The sequence below is a fragment of the Somniosus microcephalus genome, chromosome 2 (assembly GCF_052327205.1).
Source record: "Somniosus microcephalus isolate GS21.2 chromosome 2, FLI_Smic_1.0, whole genome shotgun sequence".
Classification (NCBI taxonomy): Eukaryota; Metazoa; Chordata; class Chondrichthyes; order Squaliformes; family Somniosidae; genus Somniosus; species Somniosus microcephalus.
This window is the reverse complement of record NC_140988.1, coordinates 367,177,301-367,197,671: the sequence shown is the minus strand read 5'-3', so window position 1 is coordinate 367,197,671 and position 20,371 is coordinate 367,177,301. Positions and strand designations below refer to the sequence as shown.

General features: G+C 45.1%; 1 protein-coding gene across 1 annotated transcript in view; it reads right to left on the bottom strand.

Annotated features, from left to right (window-relative positions):
* Window positions 1-20,371, bottom strand: part of LOC147123749 (sperm flagella and cilia-associated protein 1-like) — a 180,049-nt gene that overhangs the window by 90,518 nt on the left and 69,160 nt on the right. The window contains exon 3 of the mRNA XM_085975655.1: window positions 18,790-18,949. Within this exon, the coding sequence (XP_085831781.1) occupies window positions 18,790-18,949 (160 nt within the window). The remainder of the gene's footprint in view (window positions 1-18,789; window positions 18,950-20,371) is intronic.

Here is a 20,371-nt window from a genome sequence, read left to right as displayed (position 1 = left end):
CGCTAAGCCCACTCAATTTCTAGGCCAATGTTCTTAATCGCGGTTGATGCACACTCCAAGTGGCCGGAGGTAATAAAGATGTCCTCCACCACCACGGAAAAAACCATCACAGTATTAAGGACCATATTTGCCAGGAATGGGCTGCCTGAACAAATCTGTTCTGATAATGGAACGCAATTTGTGTCCGAAGAATTCAGGAAGTTCTTAAAAAACAATGGGGTTTAGCACTACACGTCCGCCCCATACCATCCTGCCACCAATGGATTAGCTGAAAGGTTTGTCCAGACCTTCAAGAAGGCCATAAAGGCCATGGGTAATGAAGACATAAATCTACAACATAAGGTAGATAACTTCTTGTTTGCATACAGGAATGCAACACATGTGGTTACAAACCAAACTCCCGTCATGATGTTTTTCAATAGAAGACTAAGATGCCGGCTGGATTTGATCAAGCCAAACATCAGAAGGGACGTAGAGAACCGGCAATTTCAAGGCATGAATGAAAGGCCAACTAGAACCTTCCAGATAGGTCAACAAGTTTTGGCCCGGGACTACCGTACCGATAAATGGCAGCCTGGAACTATTTGCACATGATTAGGACCACTGATGTATACCGTGGACATTGGAGAAAGCATAATAAGACACCATGCTGACCACATCATAGAGTCATCCGAAAAGGGACAACCTACACCACAACTCTATACGCCTAATGATGAAGCAGAGATACCCATAGTATCTACCTCCGATCCGGTGATACTGGAACCAGATGAACCCAACACTGGCATTCAAGCCGAATCGACCTTGCCAAAAGAACCTACTACACCACCGAAAACTACTACATCACCGAGGCGTTATCCGGACTGAGTCAGGAAGCCTCCAGAGAGACTGACTTATAATTGATTAACTGCAGCAAATGTGTAGATTATTGTTCTTGTAAACATGTTAATTAATGATTACTTAAAATGTTATGTACTGGTTGTCTAAAAGGGGAGGAATTGTGGTGTATGTACCTTTAAGAGCCCCTGTGTACTGTAATGCCGGTAGTGGCCACTCGGGCTATATAAGCTTGTATAGTGTCTTGTATCTTTTAGTTCACCTCCAGTTCAATAAACACCTGTGATGTGCCTCAATGAATCCGAGACTCAATGTTAACTGAACAAAGCAAGGCTTTTATTAACTCAGAAAGTAATACACATTGGAGAAGTGTCTCTCATCCAGAGATCTGCTGTACTGTCTGAGAGACACGCTGGGGCTTGCTTAAGTAGGGGCCAGGTATGGGCGGAGCCCTACACACAATACAATCCAGGTAAGGAAATGAAACTGAAACTAAACTAACACAGGGAATACAGTGCCTGATGAATGGCATATTTCATCACAACCTGTAAACCAACTCCTGCATTCCGTGTCTCCATTAACACACGGATACAACAACTCCCTCTTAGATAAGACTACAGCTTCCCTCTGTGCCTCTCTTGGCATCCTCCAAAGGGCTCACCCAAAGGGTTTTAAGGAGCGTCTTAAAGGAGGAAAGAGAGGTAAAGAGGCAACCCCATACGAGGACGCTGCTGCAGACAGAAGCTAACTCTGTACACAATAGGAATGTAATCGATAAAAAGAAAAGTTGTCTGCATGCCAAAGACTGTAATTCTGCTGATGGTCATAAACAATTTGATGACTTCTTCAGAATTTCCTTATCAAGTTTCAGACGGACAGGTTCTTTTGCCTACCTAATGATTACCTCTTTTGAAAGTGGAATGTGTTTTTCTTGATAACAAGGGTTCATTTGAAAAATGACGTACTTTTGTTTATTTTGTTTCTCTTTATTTCTCCAGCTTCTCCTTCCTTGTGTACTAAGCAAAGGATTGCTTCAATAGTTTAATGAATTTCAAAAAGTGAAAAGGATTTGAATCGAAGAATAGAATGCTTTTGATAGAGGGATTACAACTAAACTGGAACTGAAATTGGAGGTGCGTGACAATATTAGGGCAAACAATGCTAAAGAATATCGAAAGTGTAGTGGAAAAGTGAATACAGAAATTGGGAGGGCTAAAAGACTAGCAGATAACATAAAAGGAGAGAGTACTGATTGCACTAGAGAGAGTACAGAAGAGATTTACGAGGATGTTGCCTGGACTGGGGAATTTTAGCTATGAGGAAAGACTGGATAGGCTGGGGTTGTTTTCTTTGGAACAGAAGAGGCTGAGGGGATACTTAATTGAGGTGTATAAAATTATGAGGGGCCTAAATAGAATGGATAGGAATGACCGATTTCCCTTAGCAGAGAGATCCATAACCAGGGGGCATAGATTTAAAGTAACTGGTAGAAGGATTAGAGGGGAGTTGAGGAGAACTTTTTTCACCCAGAGGGTGCTGGGGGTCTGGAACTCAGTGCCTGAAAGGGTGGTCGAAGCAGAAACCCTCGTCGCATTTAAAAAGTACTTGGATACGCACTTGAAGTGCCGTAACCCACAGGGCTACGGACCAAGAGCTGGAAAGTGGGATTAGGCTGGAGAGCTCTTTTTCGGCCGGCACAGACATGATGGGCTGAATGGTCTCCTTCTGTGCCGTAAATTACTATGATTCTATGATAATGCAGGTGACTAGAGGAGCACTAATAATTAGTGGGATGCCCCACTTAAGATGTAAGTGTAACCCCTTCACGGTTCTCTAGATATATGTGAGATGTGGTCTCTGTTGTAGACAGTATTCTATAGTCCAGTAAGGTGATCACTACTACAATGGCTTAACTCTAATTATCTTACTTTATAGTTTTAACGTCAGACAGTATAAGAAGATTACGGGTCAATGACCTAAATTAGACATTTGCATACATTAGAATGAATCTAGACATAATAAACATACATTCTCCATTTATATGGATTCAAAGGAGAATCTGTCCCTGTGTCCAAATTCGAGTGCACTCTTTCATTGGCGCGCTTAAGTTGGAGCTCATGGTATGTAAAATGTCTGCAAGACTTACGACTCCGAACCCCTTCGTTGAATTCTCTTCACGATCACTGAATCCCACTTTGAGTTCTGGATGCAGAGTTACTAATACGAAGGGCGGCGGCCGAGTTTGGAAGCCCGGGACGGGATGCGGCAGCCATTTGCCTCCTGAGCCCTCTTTTCAGAGCTCCTGCCCTCTTCTCTTCTAGTCGCTCCTTTCTTCCCGCTTGAAAAACCCGACTCCACCCCTTCCTCCTGGGGTTTCTGCCTGGAGACTGCGCAGCCTCACTGTCTGCAACAGTTGATACTGGTGCAGAATTATGGAAAGTCTGCTCTTAGTCACATTGTGTCCTTAAAAGTTCTTGCCGTACCTTCACATGGGCAACTTTAACCCAGGGATTTATAACAATGATAATACAGTGTCTAAGTTAAAGATTGATAACCATACTTAGCGTACATAACATTTCCAGTGGGTATTACACTCTCCCCCTACCAAATATAGGCATGTCCCCATGACTAATGAACTTTACACATAAGTGGTTGCATGCTTCCCAACCATGTATAAAGGGAGGTAACATATCGAACCATAGGGGCTATCATTACACTTGGCACTCCTAGTGTACTGTATGTCAATCTTTCAGGAACCTTCTTAACTCGCTGTGAGCTCCTTATTTCGGATACCCGGTCTTCAGTTCCTTCAACTACGTTGGAGGCGTTGGTTCCTTTGTTATCATGCCTTTCAGTCTCTTTTATCTCCTTCTCGGAAGCATCTGGTTCTTCCCAGACCATGTCCAAGTCTGAGCTAAATGGTTCAGACAATTCATCCAGATTCTGTCTTATGCGTCTTTCTGGGAGGTCGTACCATAGATCCCATTCTCCATCTTCCGACTCATCGGGTTCCTCATGATCCACACACTGTGTCATGGGTTTTCTGTCTTCTGGAACAAAGTTTTCCTGGTTTCTCGTTTTTTTCCTTCTTCTTCTCTGCAGGGTTCTCCTACTAGGTGTCGGCTCATTATCCGCTGGCGGATCCAGACGCACTTGCTGTCCCAATGGCAGGATATGATTCCGGTGCCGTATTTTTATGGGTCCATTCCCACCTGCAGGTTTTAGCCGAAACACAGGTAGTTGTGACATTTGACTTTCAACAATGTAAGGTGTAGAAGCCCAGTGGTCTGCTAACTTATGTTTCCCTTGAAGTCCTAGGTTCCGTATGAGAACTCGGTCACCAGGCATGAGTTGGGAAAACCGGATCTTCTGGTCATACCTCTGCTTATTTCCTTTATTCTGTTTGGCAGAAACAGACTCAGCAAGTTCATAAGCAGCTTGCAATTCCTTTCTCATGTCAGATACATACTTGAGGTAAGTTCTCTGTGATGTGCCATCACTGGATACTCCGAAACACAAATCCACCGGCATCCTCGCTTCACGTCCAAACATGAGGTAGTACGGTGAAAAACCAGTAGTGTCATTTCGGGTACAATTATAAGAATGAACAAGATGTCCAATGTGCCGACTCCACTTGTTCTTTCGCTTTGAATCCAGCGTTCCAAGCATGTCTAACAAAGTACGGTTAAACCGCTCAGGTTGAGGATCTCCCTGAGGATGGTATGGAGTTGTTCTTGACTTCTCAATCCCGAGCATGGACAACAACTCATGTATAAGTCTACTTTCAAAGTCTCTACCTTGATCACTGTGTATTCGCTTTGGCAGTCCATAGTGGATGAAGTATTTCTCCCACAACACTTTGGCAACGGTGGATGCTTTCTGATCCTTTGTGGGAAAAGCTTGGGCGTAGCGAGTATAATGATCTGTAATGACCAAGACATTTGCGGTATTGCTGGAATCGGGTTCGATGGACAGAAAATCTATACAGACAAGGTCTAGAGGTCCATCACTTTGCATGTGAAACAGAGGAGCAACTCTTTTAGGTAAAGTCTTTCTCTGGACACAGCGTGCACAGGACTTGCAGAACTCCTCAACCGCAGACTTCATACGCGGCCAATAGAATCTGTCCTTGACCAACCCATAGGTCTTATCTACTCCCAGATGACCTGCGTCATCATGCAAAGACTTCATCACTATTTCCCTGTACTTTTCAGGCAGGACCAACTGTGAATGACATGGTTTAGTGGGTGGGTGAGTGATTCTACACAACACTCCCTCTTTAATTTCCAAGTGGTCCCATTCTCTTAGGAGCAGACGACAGTCAGGATGTTTTGATTTGTCGATCTGTGTAATATCACCCAGACGGAGAGCTGAAAACACCTCATGAATACAGGGATCCTCCTGTTGTGCTTTGGATATTTCAGATGAACACAACATGGGTAAGTTTTGTACATCCAAACTGGAAAGGTTGCAAAATGCCTGGGGAACAGCATGCATTGACGCTCCCAAGTGGTCAATCTCTCGGGCATGAAATGAATTCTTTGGTCCAGATACCACGGACATCTGACACATTACTTTCACATCTGCTGAAGCAACATCTTTCCACTCTGGTTTCTGGTAGTGTGGGTGACGAGACAGAGCATCTGCGTCAATGTTCTGGTTCCCAGGTCTGTACCTGAGACTAAAGTCGTAAGCAGATAGTGCAGCAAGCCAGCGGTGGCCGGTGGCATCAAGTTTTGCCGAAGTCAACACATAGGTTAATGGATTATTGTCTGTCCTCACTTCAAACTTCGCTCCATACAGATAATCCTGCAGCTTATCCACCACCCCCCACTTCAACGCCAAGAATTCTAGCTTATGAGCTGGGTAGTTACGCTCTGATGGCGTAAGACTGCGACTGATGAACGCTACGGGTCTCAGCCCTGCTCCTTGGTCCTGATACAACACACCACCCAACCCTTCTTGACTGGCATCCACGTGTAGCACATATGGCAGCTGTGGGTTTGCAAAAGCCAACACGGGGGCTTGAGTAAGACTTTGCTTTAAGGTGTGGAAGGCCTCTTCGCATTTCTCATCCCATCTAACACCAAAAGGCTCAGAGGGTTTGAAGTAGTCCTTGTTCTCTTCTCCTTTAGCCTTTTTCTTCCTCTCGGCTGGTGGGAGGTAACCAGCCAGCAGCTGATTCAGAGGATGGGCCACTTTGGAGTAATCCTGCACAAAGCGCCTGTAATATCCGCAGAACCCAAGAAATGACCGCAAGGCAGTCATTGTGTTCGGTTTGGGCCATGTGGTAACAGCTTCGATCTTGGATGGATCTGTGGCTACTCCATCCTGTGATACAATATGCCCCACATAGGACACGGATGTTTGGCAAAACTGACACGTCCAATGATAGCTTGAGACCTTCATCCTCCAGGCGACCAAGCACTTTCAGCAACCGAGCTTCGTGTTCTTCAAGGGTTGCCCCAAACACAATGATATCATCCAAGTACACCAATACTTCGAGCAAGTTCATGTCCCCAACTGTTTGTTCCATTATTCTTTGAAAAGTTGCTGGAGCGCCTGAAACTCCGTGGCATCCTTTCAAATTGGTAGAACCCAACTGGACATATAAAGGCTGTCTTTTCTTTGTCCGATTCACTCATCGGTATTTGGTAGTATCCACTTCTGAGATCCAACACACTGAACCACTTGCTTCCATTAAGACAAGCCAGTGCATCCTCAATTCTTGGAACGGTGTATTGGTTGGGAATAGTACGTCTGTTAAGTGTCCTAAAGTCCACACACATCCGAATCTTTCCGTTCTTTTTCCTCACCACCACTATAAGAGATGCATAAGGACTCCTGGACTCGGTAATGATCTCAGCTTCTTTTAACTGCGACAGGTGCTGTCTCACTGCTTCGATGTCAGCTGGTGCCAGCCGTCGAGACCTCTCCCGAAAGGGTTTATCCTCGGTAATTCTGATAGAATGGTGAGTACTCTTACTACAACCAACATCAAACTCATGAGTAGAGAAAACTCCTCTCCGCTCCATCATCTTCCTGACTAATCGGTCCTTCCATTCTTTAGGAACGAATGAATCTCCAAAGTTGAAGGAGGAGGGTGTCAGATCTCCGGTTGAGTTAACTTTGGACTCTTCCTTCACATGTGACGACAGTACATTTACAGGAAACAGATGCGCAATCGGCATTCCTTTCCTTAATGTGATTCCTTTGCCTGACATATTCCTCATGGCCACTGTAACTCTCCTTGACATCACAGCTGTTGGGGTCTGCAACTCTGGTCTCACCAGAAGCTCATTTGGAAACCGTGACTCTTCTGCAGGATCATCAGGTGACTCTATCAGAATGGCTTCAGTACCTGGCGTTCCAGGGAATTTTGGTATCCCAGGGATTCTAGCCACTCCTCCAGGACGCAGGGTGATAGGTTTGGCTCGAACGTACCACACAGTTCCTCTTTTGCTATCATCTACGTCGGAAGAAAGTTCAGGCAGTTTCTCAAAAGCCTTTTTGAAAACAGGGTGAATGTGTCTGGTGCTCAAGAAGTTTTCACCTCCCTGCTCTTTGCAGCTTGTCAGGAGTCGTCTCACTATGGGTGTATTACTGCCAACCAGTATGGAAACCTCACCTTTCACCATGGGGTCAGGGCAAACCAACACAAGTGCATCAATGGTCTCAGTGGTCCCTACATCAGCTTCCAAGAACTCCAACCTCAGCGACAAATAGCCATCATATGGGTAATCAGCAGGACTAAGGCCCCAGATCTGCAGAAGACTGATTGGGGTTAACGGCAAATGCGTCAGGTATCGGTCATAGAAGGATCTGTACAGTATGGTAACCTGAGAACCCGTGTCGAGGATAGCTTTAGTATAAATGCCTTCAATCTGTATTGATACAGCAGAACTCGGCCCGACTAAACCTTCAGGTATGATGTCTTTCATATCGTCTATTATTGCACTTAGCGGAACGTGTCTTAACTACAGGGACAGCAGGCCATTCCGTTACTGTGCCCCTTTGTAGTTTCCCGACTTCTTGGTAAGTTTTATGAGACGGTCATTTACTTTTATTAGATTTTCCTCACCTCTACATTCTCGCTTGAAATGTCCATCCTTTCCACAGTTATAACAAAAGACTCCAGGTCTATCTCCTTCATGGGGATATCCTTTAGAGGAATCATTCATTTTGCTGTTAGACTTCGCAGGGTGTTCAACCTTTTGCACCCGTGCGTCATCCCTTTCTGTGTTGGGCTTAGACCGAAAATATGCCATCTCGGCTCTCATGACATTTATTTCCTTCTTCAGCTGTTCCATCTCAGGGTTGACATCACCCTTAGGAGTAGGAACTGTAACAGGAGTCACAAGCTTGGACATCACAGCACTCTTTGCTACATTCCGGGCCTGGAGCATATCCTCCTCCTCTCTGACTTCCCTTAGCAGCTCAGTGAAGGTAGGTGGATCTCGCAACTTATGGGTCATGCGTATGCGAAGAGCAGTCACGTCTTCGAGCAATGCACCTCGCACAACCTGTTCAATGCGGAACCGATTCATTTCAGGCAACTCAATCCCTCTTTTCCGTAACATACAATGCAGCAGTTTGTCTATTCTCAGCAGATAACTGGACAGCTTCTCTCCCTCACACTGGAATGTGCTTCTGAATCTGACCATCAAATCTGAAATGGTTTCAGTAGTTCCAAAGGCAGTTTCTAGAGCCTGCATGTAGTCAAAGGAAGTAGCAGAGGTGTTCTGCGCCTTTAAGAATCTTACAATGTCAGCAGCAGGACCCTTAAGGCTTTCTACTATTCTCTGCCTCTTCACATTGTCACTGCACTGCCATTCCTCTAGCAGAGGCAGGGTCTGCTCAGCCCAGGCATCGTACTCCTCTTCCCCACTGGGAGTTGGTCTCACTCCTGAGAACATACGGAGCTTACGGTATCCCTGAGCCTCGAAGGGCAGATTGGTGCATTTATCCACCAGAGAACTAATGGCACTGACCAACTGAGTGTTCATATCCAGGGCCGAAGGACCTATCAGACCTTTGACATCAGCAACAGTCTTTCCTTCTTGTCTCAAGAATGACAACAACTTGGTCTGAAACCCTTCTTCTTCCTTAGTAGTAATAGGGACAAACTGAACTGGCCAGGGTCCAGCCTCTTCAGAAAGCCCAACTGCCTCAGGTAAACCGTGACCTCTCAGGTTCTCTGATGTCTGGATCAACACAAACTGCTTCTTGGTAGCTGTATCCAAGCAGCGCTCAACTATCCTAATCTTTCCAAAGGCTTTGACACAATTCAGAGCCCTTAGCAAGACATCATCAGGGTCATCGTTAGCAACACCATTCAGCACAATGGCATGGGTAGTAGCTATCTGCTTCCGTTTGCACCAAGCTTCAACCTCAATAACATCCATCATTTATGCTCAAACAGCCCAGTAGAAACCACAAACCACTCTCTTAGCAATGAGCATTCAATACTGTTATTTTACTGACATAAATAGACCACAATCCCGGACGAGCCCCCAAAATGTAACCCCTTCACGGTTCTCTAGATATATGTGAGATGTGGTCTCTGTTGTAGACAGTATTCTATAGTCCAGTAAGGAGATCACTACTACAATGGCTTAATTCTAATTATCTTACTTTATAGTTTTAACGTCAGACAGTATAAGAAGATTACGGGTCAATGACCTAAATTAGACATTTGCATACATTAGAATGAATCTAGACATAATAAACATACATTCTCCATTTATATGGATTCAAAGGAGAATCTGTCCCTGTGTCCAAATTCGAGTGCACTCTTTCGTTGGCGCGCTTAAGTTGGAGCTCATGGTATGTATAATGTTTGCAAGACTTATGACTCCGAACCCCTTCGTTGAATTCTCTTCATGATCACTGAATCCCACTTTGAGTTCTGGATGTAGAGCTACTAATATGAAGGGCGGCGGCCGAGTTTGGAAGCCCGGGACGGGATGCGGCAGCCATTTGCCTCCTGAGCCCTCTTTTCAGAGCTCCTGCCCTCTTCTCTTCCAGTCGCTCCTTTCTTCCCGCTCGAAAAACCCGACTCCACCCCTTCCTCCTGGGGTTTCTGCCTGGAGACTGCGCAGCCTCACTGTCTGCAACAGTTGATACTGGTGCAGAATTATGGAAAGTATGCTCTTAGTCACATTGTGTCCTTAAAAGTTCTTGCCGTACCATTACATGGGCAACTTTAACCCAGGGATTTATAACAATGATAATACAGTGTCTAAGTTAAAGATTGATAACCATACTTAGCGTACATAACATTTCCAGTGGGTATTACATAAGGTAGAAACAGGAGAATTACACCATCAAATGGAATTTTCCTGACATTCTAGTGAAAGTCAGGAAAGTGTAGTTAAGAATAGTAAATTGATAACTTTCTCTTGGAGAGGTTTGTGTCCTTGCCTATGAACTTTTTAAGAAAACTGAATTTCATAGGCTGGCCACTACCCGAGACATCGGTACCATGCAGTGGGAGATGAACAAAGATCTCCAGACACCCCACAATATTTTGATCAGATCACCTGTAAGTCCAAGAATGGCTTGTATCGGAGGGCATGCGTGGCATGATATTGGGATACCGGTGAGTGTGCAAATGTGATTTGTTATGTATGAAGCAATTAGCATGCGGAAATGCATGGTGCATTTGCACTGAAGAACGGGTCTCAAACATGTTCAGATACTTGACAACAGCTGGACATCAAATGGTTAATGTGACTCAGGAGAGCGAGACAACTTTTAAAGCACTGACACATACTCCATCGGAAACTATATAACTAATGAAACAAGCAGGATAGATTTAAACACACTGGTACCTGTCAGAGGGGTTGGAATTGAAGTTGAAGTGGAGAGGGCCATAGAATTTGGATTGGGCCAATTGAGGGCTAGCGAGCGATCATACTTAGTAAGAATTATCCACAAGATGGATACGAGTAAAGTGAGAGCTGGAGGATCTTTCAAATCCATATACAGGAAACTCTCTTTTAAGTGGCACCTAAATATCCGGAAATCTCTCTTAACTGGCAAAATTCAGGAGTAGCTTCAGGTAAGTTTTACTATATATTAGTGGCCGTGTAACCGGGGTTCCAGGATCTGTGGCCGTGTAACCGGGGTTCCTGCACCTGTGGCCGTGCAACAGGGACTCCTCGATCTGTGGCCGTGTAACCGGGACTCCTGCACCTGTGGCCGTGTATGGGGCTCTTGTACCTTGGTAAGTATACCTCTCTGTAATCCGGACTTTTTGATCAACCGGCACCACGCCGGTCCCGTCGGTGCCGGATAAAAAAGAGTTTCCTGTATAATGGTTTTCTTAGTCTGTACCATGATATGTTGCTTGAAATGTATGTGATTGGTCGACGTGCTAATAACTTACAATTAATAGATCTCCTGCAGAGGGATAAGAAATAAGATTGAGGGAGGGGTCGGAGAAGGATCTCCTCCCCCTCAAGGGGGACTGTAAGAATCCTGGGAAATCTCCAATTCACATTCCCACTAGCTAACATGGACAAAATGAAATAAGCATTATTAATTGTAGGTTTAAGTTTGTATTATGTAACTGTTAGTCAATGCACGCCGATCCTTGAATAATCATGCTTTTAACCTAGTGTAAAATGCCTTGGGTAGATCCGGTTAGATTTTAAAATGGAAGAAAGAGGCATTGGGCCTGCTTGAACAAATATTAAAAACGCAGACTCCAACAAGGGCTGCTGACAGAGCGATGGTCAGTCTGTGAGAAAAACTGAGAGAATTAATGGAATTCCAGAGACTGAGGTGAGAGGCAGGGACCGTAAAATTGTTATGGGTTACATGTTAGTTGTTTTTTTGAATACTTGTTTTAATATGTTATAACCATTAATATCTTATAATCATCAGTAATAGAGCTATAATCGTGTGAAAGGATTAAATGAAGAAGTTTGTAATCATCAACTGCATGCAAGTATAACCTGAATTATGTATAACATGTTCCTCTTTTTCTTATGCTTACAAGTCTATGAGTAAGATGTAACCAGAAAACCTGGGGTGAGGAAGAGATTGCCATGGTCGAATAGACTGCAGTTAGCCTGGAAACCAAGGTCAGGTGTAGTTAGAATTGTGCTGGAATGTTATAACATCCGCAGTGAATTATTAAAAAAAAGGCCGACAACAGGGGCCATATCTTAACCCGTGGAGACATTTTTTTTATTGACATAACTACCCCAGATATGAGTTTTGATGGTCAAAAACAGATGATGTAAGACTGTCATCAGACTAAAAACCTGTGTAAGCCAGGGTGCTACCAACGTGGCATCTTTATGATTGGATTTTGGGTGTCAGCCAGTGATTGGTTCAGGAGGACGCCATAGGTTTTGAAAAAGAGTAAGGGTATAAGAAGGGGGTCTTAACAGCCATAAATTGTAGAAGATTTCAGGAGTAGAAGATCTCAGGAGTAAGAGATTTCAGGATGAATCAAAGAGACACCCGGGAGATGGAGTGAGAGAGAGTTGCAGGAGACACGGGGTGCAGCCTACTCACAGTTGCGGCTTCTACCCAGAGGATAACGGGATAATATCAGTCTCAATTATTCTCTGTAAACTGCTGCTCTGATACTGTAATGTATTAAGTCTTGCTTGTGCTGAATAAAGCTAAATCACTGTCCCCAATTCGGGTCAACCTTGAATCATTTGGAACCAGAGTCCCTCTGGGGGATATCTTACAGTCAGAAACGGGAGAATTTATAACGGGGAACGAGGAAATGGCAGAGCAATTAAACAAATATTTTGGTTCTGTCTTCAAGGAAGAGGACACAACTAACTTCCCAGAAATGCTAAGGAACCAAGGGTCTAGTGAGAAGGAGGAATTAAAGGAAATTAGTATTGGTAAAAAAAATAGAGCTGGAGAAATTAATGGGACTGAAAGCCGATAAATCCCCAGCGCCTGATAATCTGCATCCCAGAGTACTAAAAGAGGTAGCCATGGGAATAGTGGATGCATTGGTTGTCATCTTCCAAAATTCTATAGATTATGGAACAGTTCCTGCAGATTGGAGGGTGGCAAATGTAACCCCACTATTTAAAAAAGGAGGGAGAGAGAAAACAGGGAACTACAGACCGGTTAGCCTAACATCAGTAGTAGGGAAAATGCTAGTCTATTATAGAGGATGTGATAACAGGATACTTAGAAAATATCAATGGGATTAGACAAAGTCATCATGGATTTATGAAAGGGAAATCATGTTTGACAAACCTACTGGAGTTTTTTGAGGATGTAACTGGTAGAATAGATAAGGCAGAACCAGTGGATGTGGTGTATTTGGATTTTCAGAAGGCCTTTGGTAAAGTCCCACATAAGAGGCTAGTGTGCAAAATGAAAGCACATGGGATTGGGGATAATATACTGGCATGGATTGAAAATTGGTTAACAGACAGGAAACAGAGAGTAGGAATGAATGGGTCTTTTTCGGGGTGGCAGGCGGTGACTCATGGGATACCGCAGGGATCAGTGCTTGGGCCCCAGCTATTCACAATATATATCAATGATTTGGATGAGGGAACCAAATATAATGTTTCCAAGTTTGCTGGCAACACAAAACTAGGTGGGGTTGTGAGGAGGATGCAAAGAGGCTTCAAGGCAATTTAGACAAGTTGAATGAGTGGGCAAATACATGGCAGATGCAGTACAACGTGGATAAATGTGAAGTTATCCACTTCAGTAGGAAAAACAGAAAGATACAATATTATTTAAATGGTGATAGATTGGGAAATGTTGATGTACAGAGGGACCTGGGTGTCCTTGTACACCAGGGCAGCACGGTGGCATAGTGGTTAGCACTGTTGCCTCACAGCGCCAGGGACCCGGGTCGAATCCGGCCTCGGGCGACTGTCTGTGTGGAGTTTGCACATTCTCCCCGTGTTTGCGTGGGTTTACTCTGGGTGCTCCGGTTTCCTCCCACAGTCCAAAGATGTGCAGGTTAGGTTGATTGGCTATGATAAATTGACCCTTAGTGTTAGGGGGATTAAATACGTGGGGTTACGGGGATAGGGTGGGATATGTGTTGGTGTAGGGGTTACGGGGATCGGGTGGGATATGTGTAGGTGCAGGCTCGATGGGCCGAAATGGCCTCTATCTGCACTGTGGGGTTTCTATGATTCTGTGATTCTGTGAAAGCAAACATGCAGGTACAGCAAGCAGTTAGGAAGGTAAATGGTATGTTGGCCTTCATTGCAAGAGGATTTGAGTACAGGAGCAAGGATGTCTTACTACAGTTATACAGGGCCTTGTTGAGACCACACCTGGAGTACTGTGTGCAGTTTTGGTCTCCTGACCTAAGAAAGGATATACTTGCCATAGGGGGAGTGCAGCGAAGGTTCACCAGGCTGATTCCTGGGATGGCAGGACTGTCGTATGAGGAGAGATTGGGTCGACTAGGCCTGTATTCAGTAGAGTTTAGAAGAATGAGAGGGGATCTCATTGAAGCGTATAAAATTCTGACGGGGCTAGACAGACTGGATGCAGGGAGGATGTTTCCCCTGGCTGTGAGGTCTAGAACGAGGGGTCACAGTCTCAGGATACGGGGTAGGACAATTAGGACTGAGATGAGGAGAAATTTCTTCACTCAGAGAGTGGTGAACCTGTGGAATTCTCTACCACAGAAGGCTGAGGAGGCCAAGTCACATATATTTAAGAAGGAGATAGATAGATTTCTCGATGCAAAAGGCATCAAGGGGTATGGGGAGAGAGCGGGAATATGGTAGTGAGATAGAGGATCAGCTATGATCATATTGAATGGTGGAGCAGGCTCGAAGGGCCGAATGGCCTACTCCTGCTCCTATTTTTCTCTGTTTCTCTGTTTCAATGACCTAGTTCTAATTTTAAGATTGTGCCCCCTTGTTCTGGATTCTCTCACCAGAGTAAATAATTTCTCTGTATCCACCTTATCGAAAACCTTTATTATTTCAAACACCTCCATTAGATCGTCTCTCAATCTTGTATACTCAAGGGAATACAAACCAAGGGGGTAGAAATTAATATGCATTGTGCCTGTTCTTTGGGCATAAAGCGTATGGAATTTAGCAGTGGGACAGCCTACGCCCAATCGGCACAGAATCATAGAATCATAGAAATTTACGGTACAGAAGGAGGCCAGTCGGCCCATCGTGTCTGTGCCGGCCGAAAAACAGCTATCCAGCCTAATCCCACTTTCCAGCTCTTGTAGGTTGCAGCACTTCAATAGCATATCCAAGTACTTTTTAAATGCGATGATGGTTTCTGCCTCAACCACTCTTTCAGGCAGTGAGATTCAAACCCCCGCCACCCTCAGGGTGAAAACTCCCCTCTAATACTTCTACCAATTACTTTAAATCTATGCCCGCTGGTTATTGGCCTCTCTGCTAGGGGAAATAGGTCCTTCCTATCCACTCTATCTGGGCCCCTCATAATTTTATACATCTCAATTAAATCTCCCCTCAGCCTCCTCTGTTCCAAAGAAAACAATCCCAGCCTATCCAATCTTTCCTCAAAGCTAAAATTCGCCAGTCCTGGCAACATCCTCGTAAAACAGGCGGTGGTCCCACTGCCGAATTTGTGGCGTTCTATTTTTAGGTGTCCTTCAGAAAAGACACTTCAACAGAGTGAGCAAATTCATCCGCTGCTGAAACCCTCATCCATGCCTTTGTTATCTCTAGACTTGACTATTCCAGCGCACTCCTGGCTGGCCTCCCACATTCCACCCTACGTAAAGTGGAAGTGATCCAAAACTCGGCTGCTCGTGTCCTAACTCGCACCAAGTCCCGTTCACCTATCACTCCTGTGCTCGCTGACCTACATTGGCTCCCCGTTAAGCAATGCCTCGATTTAAAAATTCTCATCCTTGTTTACAAATCCCTCCATGGCCTCGCCCCTCCCTATCGCTGTAATCTTCTTCTGCCCCACTACCCCCCTGAGATATCTGTGCTCCTCTAATTCTGCCCTCTTGAGCATCCTTGATTATAAATCGCTCAAACATTGGTGGCCGTGCCTTCTGTTGCCTAGGCCCTAAGCTCTGGAATTCCCTGCCTAAATCTCTCTGCCTCGCTACCTCTCTTTTCACCTTTAAGACTCTCCTTAAAACCTACCTCTTTGACCAAGCTTTTGGTCACCTGCCCTAATTTCTCCTTATGTGGCTCGGTGTAAATTTTTTTGTCTCTTAACATTCCTGTGAAGCGCCTTGGGACGTTTTACAAGTTGTTGTTGTTGTTGAAGAATCCAAAATTAGAAGAAGCATATTAGTCCAAGCATATTTTTAAATATTTGTTTGTGGCATGTGGGAAGCACTGGTTAAGGCAATATTTATTGACTATCCCTAAATGATCTGAGGGAATTAAGAGTCAACCACATAGTGTGGGACTGGAGTCACATGTAGGCCAGGCCAGGTTGGGGTGTTAGGCTTCCTTCCCTTCACAACAATCCGGCAGAGTTCATGGTGAATTTACAGGTGCCAACCCATAAATGACCTAATTTCACTAAATTCAATTTTACAACTTGCCATAGTGGAACTTAAACTCAAACACTGAATTGCTAGTCTAGCAACACTAGTTTACTGTACCAAGAGTACAGTACCAGGCGTATCTAAAAATGAGGTGCCAACCTGGGGAACCTACAACATAGGACTACATGCATGCTAAAAAGTGGAAGCAGCATGCTACAGACAGGGCTAAGCGATCCCACAATCAACGGATCAGATCAAAGCTCTGCAGTCCTGCCACATCCAGTCATGAATGGTGGTGGACCATTAAACAACCATCGGGAGGAGGAGGAGGCTCCAAGAATATCCCCATCCTCAATGAAGGTGGAGCCCAGCAAGTGAGTGCAAAAGACAAGGCTGAAGCATTTGCAACCATCTTCAGCCTTCTAATGTCCCCACCATCACAGAAGCCAGTCTTCAGCCAATTCGATTCACTCCACGTGATATCAAGAAACGGCCGAGCGCACTGGATACAGAAAAGGCTAGGGCCCTGACAATATCCCGGCTATCGTGCTGAAGACTTGTGCTCCAGAACTAGCCGCGCCTCGAGCCAAGCTGTTCCAGTATAGCTACAACACTGGCATCTATCCGACAATGTGAAAAACTGCCCAGGTATGTCCTGTCCACAAAAAGCAGGACAAATCCACTCCGGCCAATTACCGTCCCATCAGTGTTCTCGCAATCATCAGCAAAGTGATGGAAGGTGTCATCGACAGTGCTATCAAGTGGCACTTACTCTCCAATAACCTGCTCGCTGATGCCCAATTTGGGTTCTGCCAAGACCACTCGGCTCCCGACCTCATTACAGCCTTGGTCCAAACATGGACAAAGGAGCTAAATTCCAGAGAAGAAGTGAGAGTGACTGCCCTTGACATCAAGGCAGCATTTGACTGAGTGTGGCATCAAGGAGCCCTAGTAAAACTGAAGTAAATGAGAATCGGGGGTAAAACTCTCCACTGGCTGGAGTCATAGCTAGCTCAAAGGGAGATAGTTGTTGTGATTGAAGGTCAATCATCACAGCCCCAGGACATCGCTGCAGGAGTTCCTCAGGGCAGTGTCCTAGGCCCAACCATCTTCAGCTGCTTCATCAATGACCTTCCCTCCAACATAAGGTCAGAAATGGGGATGTTCGCTGATGACTGCATAGTGTTCAGTGCCATTCACAACTCCTCAGATAATGAAACAGTCCATGTCCGCATGCAACAAGACATGAACGACGTTCAGGCTTGGGCTGATAAGTGACAGGTAACATTCACGCCACAGAAGTGCCAGGCAATGACTATCTCCAACAAGCGAGAGTCTAACCACCGCCCCTTGACATTCAATGGCATTACCATTGCCAAATCCCCCACCATCAACATCCTGGGGGTCACCATTGACCATAAAACTTAACTGGACCAGCCACATAAATACTGTGGAAACAAGAGCAGGTCAGAGGCTAGCTATTCTGTGGCAAGTGTCTCACTTCCTGACTCCCCAAAGCCTTTCTACCATCTACAAGGCACAAGTAAGGAGTGTGATGGAATACTCGCCACTTGCCTGGATGAGTGCAGCTCCAACAACACTCAAGAAGCTCGACACCATCCAGGACAAAGCAGCCCGCTTGATTGGCACCCCATCCACCACCTTAAACATTCACTCCCTCCACCACCGGCGCACCGTGGCTGCAGTGTGTACCATCTACAAGATGCACTGCAGCAACTTGCCAAGGCTTCTTCAGCAGCACCTCCCAAACCCGCAACCTCTTCCACCTAGAAGGACAAGGGCAGCAGGCTCATGGGAACACCACCACCTCCAAGTTCCCCTCCGATTCACACACCATCCTGCCTTAGAAGTATATCGCCGATCCTTCATCGTCGCTGGGTCAGAATCCTGGAACTCCTGACCTAACAGCACTGTGGGAGTACCTTCACCACAGGGACTGCAGCGGTTCAAGAAGACGGCTCACCACCACCTTCTCAAGGACAATTAGGAATGGGCACTAAAGGCTGGCCTTGCCAGTGACACCCAGATCCCATAAACGAATAAAAAAAAAAGCAAGTGAGATGCTAAGAAATGAGCAAGTTAGGAGTATAAAGGGAAGTGAGGCAGGACTGTATTCTTAAAACAAAGGGTTTGCAATGCTACTAAAAATAAATAGTGCCAATTAGGTCCAAGGGGCATTTAGATGCATTTGGGAGAGACAAATAAGTGAGCGTTGTGGTGAAAAAGTGAATAGGTGATCATCCATAAACCTGGGCCAACTGGCTTTTATTGTACCTGTTCCTAAAAACATGAATGTGGAGGGAAACCATCATTCAAAGCATGGCGAAGAGCTCGGAATGATAGTAGGACCGTAGTGCCAACAAAGCCTTTCCACTGATGCCACAGGATGAGCTAGCTCTACATTTCCAGCAGAAAACAAATCCCAACAGTTGTCTGGAACAAAATGCCTGAACATTTCTGGCATTTCTCCGTACCTGTGGTGATGTAGCCGCCTTGTTCTGTTTCTGTTTTAGCTTCTCTCCAATCTTTAGTCGTAACGTGCTCAGCACCAGCTCCACGACTCCGGGCGAGCACTGGGCGACCTTGCGAACCACGTCATCAGGGACGTAGAAGTTGAGTCTGTTGAAAACCTTCCTGCGTTATGAATTTAGAAAAAAAAAGTCTTAGCTTTTCAAATACGCAATCATCTCCACAGATGACACTGACTGAGATTAGTACAGTGCCCGAAAATGAGATTCCCTCCTCCATGGAATCTCGCTCTGTTTCGTTCCATAGAAACATAGAAGATAGGAGCAGGAGTAGGCCATTCGGCCCCTCGAGCCTGCTCCGACATTCAATGCGATCATGGCTGATCATCCAAGTTCAGTACCCGGTCCCTGCTTTCTCCCCATATCCCTTGATCCCTTTAGCCTTAAGAAATATATCCAACTCCTTCTTGAATATATTTAATGAACTGGCCTCCAACGCCTTCTGTGGTAGAGAATTCCACAGGTTCGCCACTCTCTGGGTGAAGAAATTCCTCCTCATTTCTGTCCTAAATGGCTTACCCCTTATCCTTAGACTGTGACCCCTGGTTCTGGGCGCCCCGACCATCGGGAACATCCTTCCTGCATCTAGTCTGTCCAGTCCTGTCAGAATTTTATGTTTCAATAAGATCACCTCTCATTCTTCTAAACTCCAGCGAGTACAAGCCCAATCGTCCCAATCTCTCCTCATACGTCATTCCTGCCATCCCAGGTATCAGCCTGGCGAATCTTCGCTGCACTCCCTCCATGGCAAGAACATCCTTCCTCAGATAAGGCGACCAAAACTGCACACAATACTCAAGATGTGGTCTCACAAAGGCCCTGTACAACTGCAGCAAGACATCCTTGTTCCTGTACTCAAACCCTCTCGCTATGAAGGCCAACATACCATTTGCCTTCCCGAGTCTGGTCAACTCTAATTCTGGATTTACATTAGACCTTTAGCATCAATATGAAGTACGGACGCGACAGTTGCAGTGTAATTGCATCTTAAGAGTAAGTAAGAGCATCGCCTTTTCGGCTTCCTGTAGAGCTTCTCTTAGATCACAGTTTCTTCAAAGCTGTACCTGTGTTTAGTCACCTTCATATGAAATTTAAATAAGAGGCTATGATGATATGAATTGTACATGGCCCACCTAAAGACCTTTTCCCATTCCATATTTTCTTTTCTTATTGTAGGTTAAATTGCTTATCATTTAATCTAACAGTGTAAAATTATGAAGGGTTGTGATAGAGCAAATAAGGAGAAACTGTTTCCACTGGCAGGAGGGTCAGTAACCAGAGGACACAGATTTAAGGTAATTGGCAAAGGAATCAGATGAGGATTTATTTTTTACGCAGCGAGTTATTGTGATCTGGAACGCACTGCCTGAAAGGGTGGTGGAAGCAGATTCTAAAGTAATTTTCAAAAGAGCATTTGATATATACTTGAAAAAGAAAAAAGTGCAGGGCTATGGGGAGTGGGACTAATTGGAGAGCTCTTACAAAGAGAAAGTACAGGCACGATGGGCCGAATGGCCTCCTTCTGTGC